This window comes from Arvicola amphibius, chromosome 5, assembly GCF_903992535.2.
Source record: "Arvicola amphibius chromosome 5, mArvAmp1.2, whole genome shotgun sequence".
In the NCBI taxonomy this organism is placed as follows: domain Eukaryota; kingdom Metazoa; phylum Chordata; class Mammalia; order Rodentia; family Cricetidae; genus Arvicola; species Arvicola amphibius.
In genome coordinates, this window is record NC_052051.1 from 53,568,357 (window position 1) to 53,588,675 (window position 20,319).

A 20,319-nucleotide genomic window follows, 5' to 3' on the forward strand; every position below is an offset into this window, starting at 1 on the left:
ATGTGACCTTTAGGTGCATATGAAGAGTTAATTTGGAAGCAGCAGTTTCCTTCTACTTTCAAAACTGGACGATACCTTTAGGCCCAGTTTGTATGATTCTATATTCCTTTTTATAACGGCATCTTTAGACTAAACTGACATACGAGGAGGCTTTGTATTTATGTACAACCATGACCACACAAGAACGCCAGCACACTGCAGTGCTACTTGAGTTCGGCTTTGGTTCACAGGCCCGACTTGACCTTGTTTCTGTACTGGTCTTTCCTCATCTGCAACCCACTCTGATCTTTATAGCACGTTCTAAGGTCAGTATCGAAAAGTAAAGAACATGAAAATACTCAAAATCTCATTGTTTCCGATGGCCGATAAAACGTCATCAAAGAAAAGTACTTCCATAAAAGTTTTATTTATCCCCACAACAACCCTGTGAGGTAGGGTGATCAGGGCATTTGAAGATGAGAAAACTAAATCTACATTACTTGTTCACGGCTATACTGCATAGTAAATAAGTAGAAATTAAATTGAGATTTTTAAATGTCCATAACTTCGTATTGATTCATGTGGAAATAAGTAGAGAGAATATTAACTCCTCCCTACCTTAATGCCAAAAGGACACTACCTTGAAAAATCCCATTTCAAAAGATGAAAGTAGCATTTCATTGCTCATTTCTACAAAGATTTATAAAATAAAAAAATAGTGAAATATTTTAGTTACTATATATAATGGTCTCATTCAGGGACATGTCCTTCAGCTACGTAAATGATCAGCTATTCAGAGTTCTATAAATGCAAACTCTTTAAAAAGTATGAATGACAAAAATAATAGTGAGCAGTAGCCTCAATCTTCATCATTCCTCCTCGGATCTTGAATAAGTTCTGTGAAATCTGGTCCCAGGACTTAAAAAGAAAGAAAAGAAGGAAAAAAAAAAAAAAAAGGAAAAGACAAAAAAAGCTACCACAGAGAGATGACTGGTGAACTTTTGTAGCCTATTCTCAAACCACACTATTTAGAACAGAGACATACCAAAGTTGTCTATTTAAATCACTAGGAGAACTTTAAAAACGGAACTGTTCCCAGCCTGCTCCTGACACAATGAGAAGGCTTCCCAGGGGCAGGCTTCAGGAGTTTGCAGTTCAAAAAGCTCCTCAGAGTAATTCTGATGAACATGCTGGTTTGGGAATCACTATGTATCTTAAAACAATAGTATTAAACCATAAACTAGAATAAACTTGCTCTCATCCCCTTAATTCTTTTTAAAAAGGATCTCAAAACATGTTTGTTGACTAAATTGATTTACAATGAAATCTCAATTCAAGATAACAGAGAAACATTTTAAGAAAATGTATATGACTTGGATTTCAATAATTTAAGTAGAATTTGAATATAAGGAACTGAGTTTTAACTCTGAAAACTTTTTAAGGTATTTTACACAAATTCCTAGCAGGTTTTCAACTCAAGGGAAGACATGAAAAGCAATGGTATAATCAAATACATTAGCACTGAAGAAAAAAAAAATTCAAATACAGCCCATGAGAGGAATAAGAAAGTGAATGAACGACAACCTAAGGCCTCTTGGCCTTACATTTTTGTTCCCAGTCCACTCTTCCCCTATAAGGGGAAATAAAATAAACATTCTTTCCTAGTTCTTGGCATAGTTATTCGGTGGGTAACTATTCTAAGTTAATTTAGACATACAAGATCTAAAAAGGTTAACAAATAAATACCTAGGAAGACAAAGAGGTCAGGTCACAACCTTAACTAGCTAGTGATGTAGTGTATAACACCATCACATCAGTACAGGAGACGAAGGCTTCCGTGTCCTTTATGTGACTGACACAGACGTGGAAGAGATCCGATCCTTATGAAGAATCTGTGCTTGCTGTAAGACTTGTAGGAATAATGAAACACCTTCTTCACTGATGAGATGAAGTCTCTCTTACAGCCAAGTTGATGACAGAACAAGAATGAACTCCGTTAGAAGGCTGAATGAAGTAAAAGCTAGCAGAAAAAGTCATTGGCAAAAGGTAACTTAAAAAACAAAAAAACATTGTCAACCCTAAAAAAAAATTACCCCCAGAAATATATATATGTATATATATATATATATAAAACAATGTACACATCCATATCACTGACAGTTACAAGAAAATAGCCATTTATAGAAGTCACACAATGCTTTCAACAAGTCCCAATACAATTTTGGGAAACAAATAAAGCCATCGGATAAATAAATATACACACTAGCAAATATAAAACAACTTCTGGTTACGAATTGTCATCGGTTCTCTTTTAGGACCAGGAAAATGGTCAGGACTGCATATATTACACGGGATTAAAAAATACAACCAATTAAAACATCCTCTAACAATGATACAAATATTTAAATGTCTTAAAGTCAAACATTCAGAACTGGAAATAGCACAATTTTAATAGGTCCTTAAGAGTTGTAATGTGTACACAGGTAGCTTGCTATGCCTCATGGATCCATTGCCCCTACATTTACTACAGGCATGTTTGTCGTGTGCACTGACAGCTGGGCGCGTCTCAATTCAAAAACAACACACCCCCGAGTAACTAAATGGAAGGGTTCTACAGCTACCAGCAAAGGAAAGCTGTGACTGGAAGATAACCTACTGAGAAGGGAAATAGCTGGTTAAATGGCTTATTTGTAATTTGCTTTAAACCTTGTATCAATAACTTTAGAATTACCCAAATAAAGTAGTGGAAAAATAATGTATTAATTTGGTCGTATAAACTTTCCCACAATGTGTTTTCTCTGTCATTCTTGAGTCATCTATCAGCTGACTTTAAAGAAGTCCTCCTCAAACGGTCTGCTTTTATTATTAAAGTGCCCAGAGGCACAATGGTGTAAGTGTTTACATTTCCCCTTAAAGTTGTGGGAAGGGCTTTGAGACTGTATTCACTTAGTCAGGAAAGCTTTCAACAATTATGCATGTCAAAAATTCAGATCTTGTATAGGTTTGGGGTTTGCTAAAGAAGCATAAAAATGATGGGGTCAGGAAGAAATTAACTAGGTTCACAATTTTGAGCAAGAGCATATGTAAAGGTAACGTATGTACATTTTATTTCAAGAAAAACATAAGACAAACAGCATTAAAGATGCCCAGGTGCCCTAAAGATAAATACATTTAAAAAATTCTCATTAAAATGAATCTGTAGTATTGTTCCTGCAAGCAAAATACCTTTTTTTAAAATAAAAAAAAATCAGTATTCTGAATTGCAAATGCTTTTGTTTTTTTTTTTTTGCAGAAAATCTGCCATGATTATTTTTTTAATAAGGATTTTCCACAAAACAGGCTTGCTCTACATGCTAGATTTTTAAACAGTTCAGTGACACAATATGCTAACTACATACATAACAGATAATAAGAAAACACTTAACCTGATGAAAAGTTAAAATCTTCATTAATACACTGAAAACTGACAACTCATGCCTTTAAAATCAAAAATACAAAAATTAAATGTTTTCCTAAAAAGATTTCCTTATTTTAAGGATTCATTTGAAAATGAAGCTGCATGTAATTTGTACAAGAAGTTGTACAAGTAAACAGGTAATATACATAAAAAATTAACTGACATACTCCTCAATTATCAGTTGTCCACCTTTAATTTCCAATACTGTACTTTCTTAACAAGCATACAAAATATCAAACTTCTCTTTAGAAAAAGTGCCGTTCTTTGACATCCTTTACACAAAAACAGTCTGAGCCTGCGGCATGTCAATGCAGTTGAGAGGCAAAGCATACTAACTCTTACAAATTCTACCTTCCATAAAAAGCCCCTGAAAAGGAGATTACACGCCACTATAAAAATATCAACCTCTTGTGGTAGCTGCATTAGAGAACCAAGGCGTGACGACTATTCCCACACAGCAGACTAACTGCACGGGTAGCTGGGAGTGTACTGACTGAGCCACGGGTATGCATAGCTACTGTTAGGTACCAAGCCTGTTACACAGAGTTTTAAACTGATTGTAACCAAGAGTGTAACAGAGGGACCACCAGCCCATGCAAAGCAAATACTGAGTCACTGTGCTGAATACTTCATTCCTGGAGAAAACCAAAGGCAGCAGTAACTGAATCAAGCCTGACAGGAGACTGAACTCATTCTCCTCAATGGTGAGCACAGTGAAGTCTGAGGTATACCTTTATCCATTCCATGTGTGCCATTACAAGATATTACCATCTGGAATACATGTCATCACAATGGTTCTAATCGCTTGAATATTAGTCATTCATATATTCTTACCTACCCAGTCTCTTGATTTTTGAAGATTTTACCTACAGTAGAATATTACAGAACAAAATATAAATGCATGTTTTTTAAAAAATGAAACTTACATGGACTAAAAGAGAATATTTTTAAACAAATATACAATATGCAGGCAGACAAAGCAGGAAAACGGCCATTCAAATGTGTGTGTGTATATATATGTGTATATATATATATATATGTGTATGTATATATATATATATATATGTATATATATACATAAAAAACTCAAAAACTAAAAATTGACTATTTCCAGAAAACTGAAGCGCCTCAACTAAAAGGAATGCATCATGAGAGTCTAATCTAATACAGGTCAGAAGTGTAAAAAGGTTATAAACCTGAACAGGAAAAAAAAACAACTTTTACTGGCCATTCCTGTTGAAATGAGAGTAGTAAAGTAACAGAAAAGTGGCTACAAACCCACCGAGAGCACCAAACAGAGGAGAGTGGAAGTTCCACTTCACCCTGTATTATCATAAAGTCCTGTGCACTACAGGCAGACTGATGGTGGCAGAAAACAGAATCTTTATGAACCGCAGGTGTCCTGTGCATACAGTGTCACTGCAGTTGCACTAGCTCTGCAGACGCTTCTGTTTTAGCCCCCCCACTGTGTGTTCAATCTGGATAGACAGTTCTCTTTCTAACCCTTGATTATTATTGGGCACCAAAGATAAGAAAAGCAAGACGGGGTACAAAAATGCAAAATTTCAACAGTAATGGCAATGTTTTTGTCTTAGTCCAAAAGGTCCTGCATTCTCTCTCCCCCCTCAGTGATCTGACAAGTCTCTGAACTTAATCTGGGGGCAGCAAATCATGCAAGCGAAATTTGTCTCTGATGTGAGGCCGGACATCTTCATTCTGTGTGGAGAAAAAATTATTTTTCAAAAGCCACATATTTCTAAGGTATGATCCCCTACATAACACTCTTTACAGAGAAGTGGACTACTTCCTTACTTCATGACATATTATTTTGCTTGCCAAATACAGTCAGTTTCTATAACCAATCTATAGATTCATATCTCTACTGGCAGACTTTTGTCATTAATCTCTAAACAATACAGTGCAAACTATTTAACTTAGCATTTACTCATACTAGATATTACTAAGACTTTAAAGATAATTTTAAGGATTTGGGAGGGTATGTGAAGGTTATACGCAAACACCACATACAACTCTCTAAGGGACTTGAGAACACGTGGATATTGTCATTTGGGAGATCCTGGATTCAATCTAGAAGGGTATGGAGGGGTGACTGTATTAGACTACAACATAAAATAAGTTCAGAATTACATTTAGACTTAAGCTTTTTTTCTCGTCATTTTTTTTTGTTAAAAAACATTAAGAAGCTAAACCCAATAGATAAGTAAAATGTTTTATACCACTAAATTCTACTTTCTACAATTAACTCACAGATAAGAAAATAATTCCTAGAAAAAGGAGCTGAGTGACCAAAACATTACTATTAAATGTGAATTATGACGGGTAAAATGCATCATTTTAGAAACATATGTAAACAAAAGAGGAAACTATACAAATAAAAGTCCCAAAGCACTTAGTATATAAAACTTTTAAGAACGGGTAGGCCTTATTTTTTAATAATTTCTAACAGAATTCGAAAACTGTTCATGGAAACAATGGTGGGCAGAAAGGACCAAGGTTTAGAACCTGAAATGAGGCTACAAATCACTAAATTTGTTCTAAGCCCTCTATCTTTGCCCAGGGGAGGAATATTATTTATTCTTTGAGCATCCCAGCTTCCAGCCCAGGATTTCTCTTATAAAGCCCAAGGAGAAGGGAGCCTTTTCTGAGTCCTTGTTCTCTCCAGTGCATCTGGCTTCTCTGTTAATTTTCCTGACAAATCACTTAGAGAAGTAAAGCCTTGCTGTAGACATTGTGATTTGCTGGGCATAGTAGCACTCAAGAGGCAGGCAGATCTCTAAGAGCTGGAGGACAGCCTGATACACATAGTAAGTTCCAGGCCAGTCAAGTCCCTGGGACCCTGTCTCAAACAACAAAAAAACCACCTTGAGCTATTTCTTTGGTCCATTTTACTGGCCAGTGATAAAACTTCCCTTGAAGACCAGCTGCATCATGGAAGGCTTCATATCCTGCCTGAGGCAGAATCCTGGCAGTTCCAGCTGATCACAAACATCTCTGCTTCCCATCAGAACTACATGTGAGGATCCCAAATCATTTGCTCACCAGAACTACTCTCCCAGGCAATCTTTTTGTCTTGCCACCACACACATGGCTGAACTCTTCCTTCCATGTCAGGGAAATACTGAGAGCTGCTTTTAGCTCTCCCACTCCTGCTTACTCTTAACTCCAAGCAAAAGCTAGGGGAAGTTTGTAAAAGGTTAGACTCCCTGAGGCTAACTGATGCCTGCGCATCACAGTGCAAGGCCAAGCTCACTCTCATGTTGCCAACAAGAGCCCCGCAAGTCCTCCTACTTTCTGCTTATTTTTGTACACTTCATGAGTACTGAAAACTTTATCTTTTCAATATGCAAACAGAAACAAACTGTAGAGATATTTTTTTAAAAGACAAGAGTTCCATTTAGTCCCAGGCTGACCTCAAGCTCACCAGGCAAGAATCACCTTTAATTCCTGATCCTCCTGCCTCTGCGATACTTAGTGCTGGGATCAACTGATCATTCATATGCACCACAACTCTAAGAAAACTTGTTTCAATAGAAGGATGAACCTAGTCAATTTCTACTGCATATTGATTTATTAAAAAAAAAACCAACAAAACCAATTAGTCTTTTTTAAACTTTTGTCACAATCTTTGTTTTTCCCAAATATTTATTTATTTATTATGTATACCATGTTCTGCCAGAAGTTGGCACCAAATTTTATTACAGGTGGTTGTGGGCCACTATGTGGTTGCTGGGAATTGAACTCAGGACCTCTGGAAGAACAATCAGTGCTCTTAACTGCTGAGCCATCTCTCCAGCCCCCCCTTCTTTTTATTTTTTAAAAAAAAGATTTATTTATTTATCATATATTCAGTGTTCTGCCTGCATGTATCCCTGCAGGCCAGAAAAGGGCACCAAATCTCATTACAGATGGTTGTGAGCACATGTGGTTGCTGGGAATTGAACTCAGGACCTTTGGAAGAGCAGGCAAAGCAAAGCTCTTAACCACTGAGCCATCTCTCCAGCCCCTTGCCACAATCTTCTACCAGTTAACTTTATTATTTGTTCTGTTACTTTTTAGGGAGGATTTCTCTATATGTGTAACCTAGACTGCCCTCAATCTGATGATTATCCCTCTTTAGTCTTCCAGGTTGGTACACAGTTAACTTTAAAAGCCAATACACACAGAGAGATTTGTTCAATATAGTTCAGCTAACAACAACAGCAGCAGCAGCAATAAAAATCAAACAGATGACATACTTACCATTTCTACAAGCTTCTCCAGAAATGGAATCAATTTTAGGAGTTCATTGTCATTTTTATCCATAAACCAGCTTTCTATAGGAATTCCATTAGAAAGCTAAAACAATAAATATGTAATTAAGTTCTCTTTAACTACATTAGCCTGCTTTGGAAAACTTAAAAAACAGAGTTAAATAACTATGGACATAAAAGTTTCTCTGGAAAAAAATATTATTAGATTTCACTGGCAGCTCAATAACGCAAGAGAGAGTTTGACTGTTCAGTGTCCCTGACTTCCTCGGTGAGTGCAAAAGGGAAATAATAAAGAGCTCACTAGGCGATTCTACAATATTCATTCAAGAAAGTCACCAGCACAATGCTAGTCACTGTGGAGTAAAGAGAAACTACCAACCTAAACACTCTCAGAAAGCATATGTAAATACTTTTACACAAGGACCATGTCTTTCCTATTCACTGGTTTTTTCTTTCTTCCTTTCCCTTTTTTGGTCTCTCCTTTTCTTTTTGAAACACTCTATAGTCACGTTCTATTCTTTTAAGAAGGGGTCTTGAGCTGGGTGGTAGTGGCACACGCCTTTAATTCCAGTACTTGGGAAGCAGAGGCAGGCGGATCTCAGTTAGTTTGAGGCCAGCCTGGTCTACAGAGTGAGTTTCAGGACAAGATCTAAAGATACAGAGAACCCTGTCTTGAAAAACTCAACCCCCCCAAAAAAGGAAAGAAGAGAGTGAAGGGTCTTGAGCTGGGTGGTGGGGCGCACACCTTTAATCCCAGCACTTGGGAGACAGAGGCAGGGGGGAATTCTCCAAGTTCGAGGCCAGCCTGCTCTACAGAGCGAGTTTCCAGGACAGCCAGGGCTGTTAGACTGACAAACCCTGTCGGCTGTGGCCCAGGCAGGCCTTTAACAATCAATCCTCCCACTCCAGACTAACCATTTTCCTGCTATCAACTCATGAGTACAAGTAAAAGTACAAATACAAGGTAGGAAAAAGCACTGATTTTAACAAAGTAAACACTGGGGCAGGGATAGGGCCTTTAATTTCACCATTTGGAAGACAAAAGAAAGCTGACCTCTGAGTTCAAGGTTGGCATGGGCTGCATATACATATATGAGAGAGAGAGAGGAGAGGAGAGAGAGACTTAAAGATAATACAAAAAAACACCCAGTGTGTGTCTTCCAATAATTCAGGTGGGTAGAACAGAGCTATAGAAATATTAGCAAAAACGGGTCGGGCAGTGGTGGCGCACGCCTTTAATCTCTTGGGAGGCAGAGGCAGGCAGATCTCTGTGAGTTCGAGGGCCAGCCTGGTCTACAAGAGCTAGTTCCAGCACAGGCACCAACAGCTACAGAGAAAACCGTGTCTCGAAAACAAACCAAAAGTAGTATTAGCAAGCACACAAAAATCTAGCCAAACATTTCAAATTATTTAAGTCAATAGACTAGAATATTGTTAATTTTAGTTTTCAAACATATTTATAATTTTAAAAAAATATCAACGGGTGGGTGGTGATGGCCTTGATCTACAAGACTACAAGAGCTAGTTCCAGAAAACCTATTGTTGTAACACAGGGAAAACCTGTCCTGAATAAAGCAAACAAACAAACAAATGGAAATGCTACTAAATGGTATCCTGACCCATCATTTTATCTGCATTTCTCTTAATTTATGTTGTACTTCATGTAGAAAACAAATTTCCACAAATACTTTTCCATTTGGCCTTTCTAATCTTAAAAGATTACGTAGTAAATAAAAATTACTGTTTTTTTTTCTATCATAATTTCTTGGCAGCAATTGTCTTCATTGTAATTTTTCCATTTGGGTTTCTTTAGGAATCTTCTCCCTACCTGATAGGCAAAGGCTTGTGGTGAGTTGTCAATTATTATAGTTTTGGAAAGATCTCTTCCAAGGATATTTAAGTCCTTTATATAGTTTCCTTGTACACAAACACAATGTTCTCGGAAAAGCCGATGCCTAAACAAAAAATAAAACCGAGATTTTAAAACATGCACTGAAATTCATGCCACAAGATTTCTAAGTATTCTTTCTCTCAGGAAGCAAATTCAACTACAAACATTGGCCTAAATTGTAGTAGTTTTCAATATAAAAATTCTTAGCAATTACTGAGACCTTTAAAAAAAAAAAAAACCACCAAATATTACAATGGTTTAAACAACTCTGGTTTATACTATGTCATAAAGTAAAAAAAGAATTAAAACTTTGAAGTTGTTTTTGTAATTTAATTACCCAAGAAAGCTCAGCTCAGATGCAGCATTTGGTTGTCATCGAGGTCCTGCTTTTAAACCAATTTTCCAGATGGCTGACTGAGGCACAAGTGACTTGCCCAAGGTCACAGTAAGTCTGTGGTTAGTTGGAAACCAGGATCCTCCTGGCTCCCAGTCCTTTGCTCTAACCAGTAGACCACACAGCCTCCCTATCCCTGTACATGCCAGAATAGAAAATATAAGAAGGTATGTTTTTGTATTGGAGTTAATATATATATATATATATATATATATATATATATATATATATATATTTTAGTTTTCCTAATAGTTTTTTGAGAAAAGATGCTGCTGAGGCCAAAACATTCCATCATTTCAACTTTCCCCAAACACTCTTATTTCTGTGTGTGTGTGTGTATGTATGTATGTGTGTGTGTGTAATATTGATTCAAAGAACAGGGATTGAAAAAAAATCAAATGTAAATAATCTTACAAACTAAATAGAAAATTCTGCCATTTTAAAAGCTATTAAAAGATGTGTAATTCTTATATACTATAGTAATTATGCAATCTTAATTTATAATCAAGATACTATTCTCTAAATATTACTAATAACCGAAACAGATTTTTCAGCTTGAAATATGTTTGTGCTATATGACTTAACAACTGAGTTTGTCTTGCTGCTTAACCCTTAACAAATGTTCATGAGCAATATACTATTCATCCCTGTACTTTTTGTTTTATAATTTCAAGAAAGGAGTTTATTTTCAGCTGGGCATAGTGGTGGTGCATACACAGATGCACCTGCATCTCTGTGAGCTCCAGGGCAGCCAGGGCTACACAGAGAAACCATGTCTTGGAAGAAAAGAAAAAAAGAAAAAGAAAAAGAAGAAAGCGTTTTCTACCCATACACCCTGTCCCAGTTCAACACCATTTAAAAAGCAAAAACTCATCTTAAAAAACCAGTGCTAGTGGCAATGACGATTAGGGAGTTTTAGTTACCCAGCTACTAAGAGACAGTTCTCTAAAGCACTTCAAAAAAATTCCAATCAAGGGCTGAAGAGATGGCTCAGAGGTTAAGAGCACTGACTGCTCTTCCAGAGGTCCTGAGTTCAAATCCCAGCAACTACATGGTGGCTCACAACCATCTGTAATGAGATCTGGTGCCCTCTTCTGGCCTGCAGGCATACATGGAGGCTGAACATTGTGTATATAATAAATTAATAAATCTTTAAAAAAATTCCAATCAGTCACATTTTTTTCTCTTTAAAAATTCAATATGGTAGAACAAATGAATATTTCCAAGTGTCTAGATTTTACAACACAATGTAACAGCATGGCTCCTCCCCAGGAAATGAAACTGCACAAGAGCCATGACCATGCTGCTTACAACCGTTGCTAGAATACTACAGATACTGAAAAGAAATCTTTTAACATGAATAGTCATCAAAGCAAAATCTAAATTTAGATACTTTTATTAAAGTTAGGCACAGTGAGCATATATTACAGTATACATATGTGAATTCTTTAACTTATTTGATCCTTTCAATTAAAAATTAAAGATCACAGTTTAATTGTAACCATCCAATAAAAGTTCTTTTGAGTTTGTTGAGACAGCAGCTCAAGTTGGCATGAAACACAGATCTGCCTATCTCTACTTCACAAGCTCTGGAGTTAAAGTCTTATGCCACAACACATGGGAATAAAGTATCATCAATAGTAAACTAGGTTTAAGATTTATAACTAAAAGTATGGGAGATAATGATCAAAACAATATCCAGCTAAATAGCTGTTTGAGCTTCTTACATCCTTTCTTTATTTTTTATCACTAAGTCAGACTCACTCATACGCCTCAGACGATGGAGCAAGTACTACAGACTTGACTAAAGTGTCTTCAGCTGACAGAAATAAAGGGACTGATTTTCAAAATCTCCCAAGGCAACCCTGCTACCCAGGAACACACTTCATTTGCTGGTTAATGACATACACAAGGAACAGAGTCCAGTTCAGGATAAACTGCATGATCAAGCCAGTTTTAATTTTCAGATAGATACATGTAACATTTTCTCAGGAGAGAAGGAGGCAAATCTAGTCTTAAAGAATCCTTTCTACTATATTTCTAAATGCCATTACAAAGGCAATATAACAAACATTATCTCAGAGACACGAAAGTAAAACAAGCTCATAGTGAAAATATCCACCACCACCCGCCTCACCCAAATTCCCAAAGAAATGAAGATATAGATGTAATAGGAAATATATCTGACTTTGGGACCCTTTAAGGAATGTCTGTCTGAAGTCACATAATTAGAAACTCTTAAAGAGTTGTGGGACTTTAAAAAAATTCATTTACTATTCAACACAATAATCTAGATATCAGCCAACTGAAAATGGCCATTAAAATTAAATAAAGTCAAGGTAATTGCATGGATGAGTGTGACAGACATTTCTACGATTTCTTAATTAAATTTACCTGACCAGTTGCTTTTTAGGGTCTAGTATGTTCAGTAACTTGTCTGCATACACCTTCTTAGAAGCAGTAAAAAGAATGATCTACAAATTCAGGGAAAAGAAGTAATCATTATACATGATCTAAATATGGGTACTATATTGAATAAAAAATACATAGGTAATTAGTTTAAACACATTTACCTCATACATCCGAGACATTCGTTCAAGGAATTCCCTGAAGAATGGTCTTAATCTCACATAAACCTGAAGAAATGCAAAGATAGTTTTCAGCAAATAAACATAATATAATTTAAAAGTTCCTATTTTAAAGTAACAGAAATATTTACTAAGTACCACTCAAATCAAACATATTCCATGTACCAGAAGCACTTAAGATGACTTTTAGAGACAGTAATCATTGTTTCATTTTTAATAACAAATCAACTGTATTTCACTGGAATGTAATTTCAAAAAGCATTTCAACTAAAAACAGATTTCCCTCATTGTAGATTGTGATCCACCAATCAGTTCCATCTTCCAAGCAGGTAGCATCCATCCAATTATGCTGCAGGCTGTGAGTCCAGTTCTAAGCTGACCTGTCTCAATGGACCTTCCTCAATTACTCAGAACGTCTTCTAAACAAGTACCTGTTAAAAATACCTATTGAATTTTTATATTAAGACAAGTAATAGTCAAGAAGGTGGTATCTGGATTGGTGAGTTTTAATAACCCCTCCCTTTTCTAAAGAAATCAAACTTATCCTTCACATTTAATGTTTCAGATATAACAACCGAGCTTGAAAGTATACAAAGTCAATAGTTCTCAAAGTTTACTTCTCAAGATTTTAAACACACATATATAATATATATATAAAACACACACACACACACACACACACACACACACACACACACACACGCACGCACGCGCGCGCGCGCACACACACACTGAGTTGGGTTGAGACAGGGTTTCTGTGTCATTCTGGCTGTCCTGGAACTCACTTTGTAGACCAGGCTGGCTTTGAACTCAGAGATCCACCTGCCTCTGCCTCGGGAGTGCTGGGATTAAAAAAAGGAGTGCAACACCAGCTATATATTCTTATCTCTAAGTTCAGCTTCTTTCCTAGTGTTATTGTTCCTTTAATATGCTGCGACAATCAGAAAACACACACACAAATATAAGCCATAAATAACCACTGAAACTACTTACAAAAGACTGTTCACTCCTCTTTATGTTCACTTGGTGACTAAATTTTAGAAAAGTGTTGTACTCCACTGAAAGATGTCTACTGATTTCATATATCATAAATACAGCTGAGTTAAACAGATTGTGACTTTGTAACAAGCCTGTGGTGAAAACACACCTAATGCACGCTTAGTGTTCAATTTTGCCATCTACATAAAAATGTTCCTGTGACAAAAAAGGCCAGTTCTGGGAATGTTTTACAGTAAGCCTGGGAAAGCATGCAACAAAATAAGACACAAGTAATATTTTTCCAGCGACGTCCAGATTAGACTAAACCTATGATAGCATTATGCATCCTACTGCTATTTCCATGTTTAAATTTAACACACAACCTATACATGCTTTCAAAATGAAAGATAGCACTAAGGACAGAAGAATCCATTGCTAGTGTTTCTGTCCTGAGAACACAGGGGTTAAGAAGAGCTGTCTATCAAGGTGTCTATCTGCAGAACAGATTCATTGTTTAATCAGAAAGGTATCACAAAAAGATTCAAAGACACAGATAACACAGTAGCTTATGGTGAAAAAAAATAGTGGTCAGCTCTGGAATAAGGCTAGAGAGCTGTGCCATGTGATACAAACGCACACAGCCATAAAAAAAAAAATAGCAGAGATGAGGTACACGCCCAAAAGGGTTATGACTCAGAAATCTATTAAACATGAACAGGAATATATATGAATTAGAAAGTCCTAAGTTTTGTTCTAAAAGAAAGAATTAAGGTATGCATAATAAATATGGTCTTTCTTTGTTCACTAGGTCTATCTACTGGGGGCAAGGTGTGCCGTGGTGTGTACATGACATCGGTCAGAGGACAACTTTTTTGAAAATCCATTTTCTTCTCTCCCCATGTAGAGCCCAGGAACCAAACTCAAGTAGCAAGTCTTTTTCTGTTGAGCCATCTCATTGGCTCCAAAAATTTAGTTCCTGACACTAACATTACTTAATTGTATTAGATCACAAAGACAGACACGGGTATGTCTCTAAATCCTTCCAAACCTAAGCTCACAAGTAACAATTGGCTCCATTTTCCTTCTCCAAACTTCAACCTCATATAGGATTCTATTCTGAAGCACCCACCCGTCATTTCCTACCAACCATCCTCCTAAAAACTCAAAACTTTTTGTTTTGTTTTGTTGAGACAGGGTCTTAGTCTGCAGCCCAGACCAGTCTGGAACTTACTATGTAGCCAGGATGACCTGCCCAGCCTTCCCTACACTGGCATTCCAGGCGTTTGTAGCCATGCCTAAGCAAACACAACTCTTAACTGGGTAAACTCTTAAGACTAAAAGACTGATTTCACTCTAGCTAAAATGTTCTTCTAGACCTACAGCAATGCTATTTAGGTTAAGTCTGTTTTCAAATAAACCAAATATATTTTGGAAAATAAGTTAAATTTTAAAATGCTTAATGATAGCAATAAATCTGGCAAGATTGACAAAGACTCAAAAGTGGGTATTTGCAAATAAGTACATTTTGCCAAATTTTTAAAAATCAGAAACATTGTAATTTGTTGGGTGGTGGTGGTGCACGCCTTTAATCCCAGCACTTGGGAGGCAGAGGCAGACAGATCTCTGAATGTGAGGCCAGCCTGGTCTAGAGTAAGTTCCAAGACAGCCAAGGCTATATAGTTTCAAAAAAACAAAAACAAAACAAAACAAAAAAATTAGAATCTATGAAGAACTGGCTTTACTAAAATTTAAATTTATAAAGAAAATTTTATATATGTATATAAATACATATACACACATATATACAATAAAAACCCAGTATATTACATTAACAATATAACAACACTACTTGACAATGAATAATAGTTTATTTTCTGTGTCCTCTTTGGTAGCCTGTCAATGAAAACTAACTGATGTTCATGGTACTAACAAAGCACAATAGAACCACACTTATTAAAAGTCAATTACATAGAAATTGATTATAAACACTGAATTTAAGTCTGGTTAAATACAAATTTAACTTATTTCTATTAATTTATCAAAATTTCATGTTATTTTAACAATAAGACAGAGAAACAAAGCAAAATACTACCTACAGCAATTTCAACTTGTAAGAAAATTACTAGTCAACTTTTTTTTCAACTTTTTTAGGAGAAATATTTTACATGATTTCCAAGCCCAGATTAACATTAAAAACAAGGTTTTTTTTTTGTGTGTTTTATTTTTCATATGATGGTGGCACACACCTTTAATCCCAGCATTCAGGAAGCAGAAGCAAGACAATCTCTCTGAGTTTGAGGCCAGCATGGTCTACAGAGTAAGTTTCAGGGCAGTTAGCGTTACTCAGAGAAACCCTGTTTTGAAAAGAATCTTTGATACATCCTTTGAATTTATTGATATACTATGTCTATAATTTAAAAAAATAGTAAGTTTATAGGGTAGACGTATAGATCAAGGTTTACATGTATGCTTGGCTTAGTAGGGACTTGGGTTAGCATCGAAAGAAACATACAGTCAGCAACTCAGAGACATATGCTTTTGACCCCAATACTCCAGAAGCTGAAGCAGAAGGATTTCATTGAGTTTAATACCAGTCTGAGCCAAAATGAATAAATAAATAAATGTAAGTATATGGCAGAAAGTACACTAGGTATTCCTTTAAACAAAAAGATAACCTGTGAGCACTAATGATTTAATAAGGAGAGATGAGTGCAGTCATGTCAATACACGTGATCTTAGCACTTGGGTGGCTGAAAGCAGAGAACAAATGACGCTGGAGTTTTTGAAGAATTAAATGTTAAATTATTGGGGGGCAGAAGATCTTATAATGAATAGACATACTGGGATACAAAGCAGCTCTGCCAATTTCCAACCTTTTGGTACAACTTCATTTCCTCATCTATAAAATGGATGCCAGTGGTATAAAGGGTAAACAATACAGGTAAGCATTTGGTATCGTACCCAGTGAATGTAAGGTGACAAAAACTGGTAAACACTATTACCTACCTCTTTATTTAAAAGTCACCAGCCCGCTGGGCGGTGGTGGCGCACGCCTTTAATCCCAGCACTCGGGAGGCAGAGGCAGGCGGATCTCTGTGAGTTCGAGGCCAGCCTGGTCTACAAGAGCTAGTTCCAGGACAGGCTCTAGAAACTACAGGGAAACCCTGTCTCAAAAAACAAAAAAACAAAAAAAAGAGCCGGGCGGTGGTGGCGCACGCCTTTAATCCCAGCACTCGGGAGGCAGAGGCAGGCGGATCTCTGTGAGTTCGAGGCCAGCCTGGTCTACAAGAGCTAGTTCCAGGACAGGCTCTAAAAAAGCTGCAGAGAAACCCTGTCTCGAAAAACCAAAAAAACAACAACAAAAAAAAAAAAAAAACAAAAAACAAAAAAAGTCACCAGCCCCCCCGTATTATGGGGTAGAACTGAGCAACCACAATTCTAAAGAGAAAGCCTTACAGCTACCAACGAGTCTCTTAAAAGAAAAACATTACTGACTCTACCAATATTTCCTTAGCATTAGCACGAAAACACAGAAACAAAGGCCAAATCTTTTCCAAGGACAGAAAGGCTGCTCAAGTAGGAGCCATGGAGGCCCCCACTTTATAACCTATATGGTTAATTTAGTAATCATTTGCCTCAACTAGTTCCAGTAAGAGGTGGGGAATAATCTGGGGACAAACAGGGAAGGACCCAAACACCAGAACCAGAATTTTCCTTAACTATGAAATAGAATTCAATCTGAAAGGGGACTTAGAGTCCAAACGGGATAAACTAAAGTTTAATGTATTCATATACATTATTAAGTATTCAATGAAGAATAATGTTTATGATGGGAAAAAATAGCGATATATTTACACATAGTATATAAGTACATACATAAAACTTTAAATGACATCTATTAAGAGAAACTGTAATTACTTCAAAGGCAAAAAGAAAGTAGTAATTTAAGTAACAAAATGTTGCCTTTAAAAACCATTTTAGCATAAGCCAACATGGTGGCCCACGCCTTTGCAAAGCAGGCAGATCTCTGCGTTATTAAGGCCATCTGGTCTAGAGTGAGTTCCAGGCCAGTCAGCGCCTCAAAGTAAGACTTTGTTTGTAGTAGTAATAACAACAACAATAGTAATAACAGCAATAAGAAATCATTCTAGTGAGCAATCAGGAAGTTGAAAGATTGTGAGTTCTAGGCCAGCCTGGGCTATACATAGTGAAACCATATCTCAAAAATAAAATTAAATAAAAACCACTCTTAAACATCATTCTAAAGATAATGAACCCTCCAATTTAGTTCACGCTGTAATCAACTCTCATCTCTTCTATATTTAAAATACTTTCTGCTGTTAAGTAGGAACTTTCATGTGTAGAGAGTCCATCTACCCCTCCCCATATATAGCCCAAGCAAGCCCCAAACTCTTCTAAGCTGTGATGACATACATGCATCACCTCTCTGGCTGTATAATTTGCTTTTTAAAGTGATTTATTCCTAATTTGAGATACTTTAACAATTCCCATGAAATATATTTTCTAATTTGTGATAAAGAGAAAACTGTAAGTTTAATTTATATAATTTCTAATCTAAAAATCAATAAAATTATAACAAAAACATATTGCCCATGCTTACTTACTAAGAAAGATGGTAAAGTTACTTTACAATTATTCTAAAGTAGTATTTTTCAGGTAAGTTATTATCCAAATATGGTTCTCTCCTATCTAAAAGTGACATCAGTACTAAATATTCTTAACCCCAAATACTATACAAAGGCATAATTATATAAATCATACATGTTTATGTACAACAAAAGAAAGTTTATAAAACTAAGCAACAAAATGCCTCTTTAATTTTAAAGTCAGAATTTGCAAAAGAAAATATAATCAGGTATAGACAACAGAATTTTTTACTTAAATATATTTTTCGTCATGAAGTGAAAATAAAGCCAGTTTTCTAGGAAGAGCTAAAAGCCATTGACACTTATAACTCTCTTTCTGTGATATGGAAAATGCCCTGAGTTCTATGATTTTTCAAGAAAACAAAGTAGGAAGAGGCTGAGTTTTGCTAACCGGGCTCTCCACTGGTCTCTTTCTTCCCCACCACTTTCTCTATAAAAGCAACTCAACCAATGAAAGAAAGCATCTTTTACAAGTAGCTCCCTACAGCATCCTAGCTCCTTGAGTGCTTACCATAGTCTGATTTCTGGACAGCTGACCCAAAGTTTGTTGATTTTACTGATCCTCAGAAAGAAGCCACTGACTGGCTAAAGTCTTAATGGTGAAAACAGTCAAAAAATCAGATGCCCCTGCCTTACTGTACAGAATGAGGAGATGGACAACACAGTTGCGTTTGATGCACTGTGGTGAGACATATGAGGTATCTTCTTTGTCTTCAATCAGCCACATTTGGGCTGAGTAGCTCTATTACATCTTCAAAAAACTGAGCTCCAGTTCTTGATGGAGACAGAGGAAGGTCATTGAGGAGGTGTTTCAGCTCAAGAGCTAAGTGAAAAATGTCTTTTGATTCAGTTCTGCTTGTGGATAGCAGTCATCTTCTGGATGGAAGAGGGAGTGAGATGACCTAGAGTCTTGAATTGGTGGATCTGCAGGAACAGAAACTAAATACAGTGGAGACCTCTTAACCGAGTAACACCACGAGATGGATTTCCTGACAATGTGTCATATTAAACTAACTACAAGTTTAAACGTGCACTGGGAGTGATCATGCACCTCTTTCCAAATGAAATGCATCTGTACCATTTTATGAATATATCCTTCCTTAATCACTATGGCGACAATTCTTAAGAAAATGTGTATTAAAAAGTACAGCAATTCAAACAGTCTGTACCTTTTGTGAGTCTAATACCCTTACTTTCAAGTCCGTTCTTTCATATTTTTCATATACACAAGCAAATCTGCCCATTATATCTAGGATCAGGAATAATGTGTCAACTTTAATTTGAGATGAAAATCTTTTGATTTTCCCCCGGCTAAGAAATGCAATTTAGGTAAATACTAAATTCAGACTTGAATGATTTATCTGCCTGAAAATTCTAAGGCTGGTAGTATCTGAATTTATTCCTATTTACCAAAATAAGGAGAGCATATGTCATAAAGTATAGCAATCTAAGTATAGTAGTTACCCAAAACTTCCCTCAATCTTAAAAAAGCCTATTACCACCAGATCACCATGAATTTAAATTTTCTATATAAAAGAATTCTGATTAATATTTGGTTACTCACTTCTACTCAAATTTAAGTATATGCTCCCAAAAAATATTAGGCCAGCAAATTAAGGACTGTTAGCCAAATACAACCTACCACTTACTTTTTAAAATATTTCATTCTACCGGAAGACAACCATATTTTTGGCTATTTTTTGAGACAGGGTCCCACTATGGCGAGGAATTACATAGCTCAGGCTGGTCTCAAATCAATGATCTTCCTTCTGCCACAGCCTCCCCTGTACGGGAATTATAGAGTGTGGGATTATGGGTGTACACCACCACTTCTGGCCAACTCTTTTTGATAGATGATTCTTTCATGTTGGAAAAGCAGAAAAAGTGCTTGCAGCAGGAGCTGTAAAACCTAAAACTCCTGATTTAGACTTTTTTTGTTTTGTTTTTCAAGACAGGGTTTCTTTGTGTAGCCCTAGCTGTCATAAAACTCGCTCTGTAAACCAGGCTGGCCTTGAACTCACAGAGATCCACCTGCCTCTGCCTCCCAAGTGCTGGGATTAAAGGAGTGCGCCACCACATCCTGGCTTTGATAAT

At 36.4% G+C, this 20,319-nt stretch overlaps 1 protein-coding gene across 1 annotated transcript in view; it reads right to left on the minus strand.

The window, feature by feature from the left end:
* Nucleotides 1-387: 387 nt before the first annotated feature.
* The window catches only part of Ctdspl2 (CTD small phosphatase like 2), a 54,465-nt gene continuing 34,533 nt past the window's right edge, over nt 388-20,319 (minus strand). Inside the window, exons 9-13 of the mRNA XM_038330185.1 lie at nt 12,566-12,628; nt 12,387-12,466; nt 9,536-9,662; nt 7,697-7,792; nt 388-5,152 (exon numbers count right to left, since the gene is read on the minus strand). Of these exons, the coding sequence (XP_038186113.1) occupies nt 5,087-5,152; nt 7,697-7,792; nt 9,536-9,662; nt 12,387-12,466; nt 12,566-12,628 (432 nt within the window). The 3' untranslated portion in view covers nt 388-5,086. The remainder of the gene's footprint in view (nt 5,153-7,696; nt 7,793-9,535; nt 9,663-12,386; nt 12,467-12,565; nt 12,629-20,319) is intronic.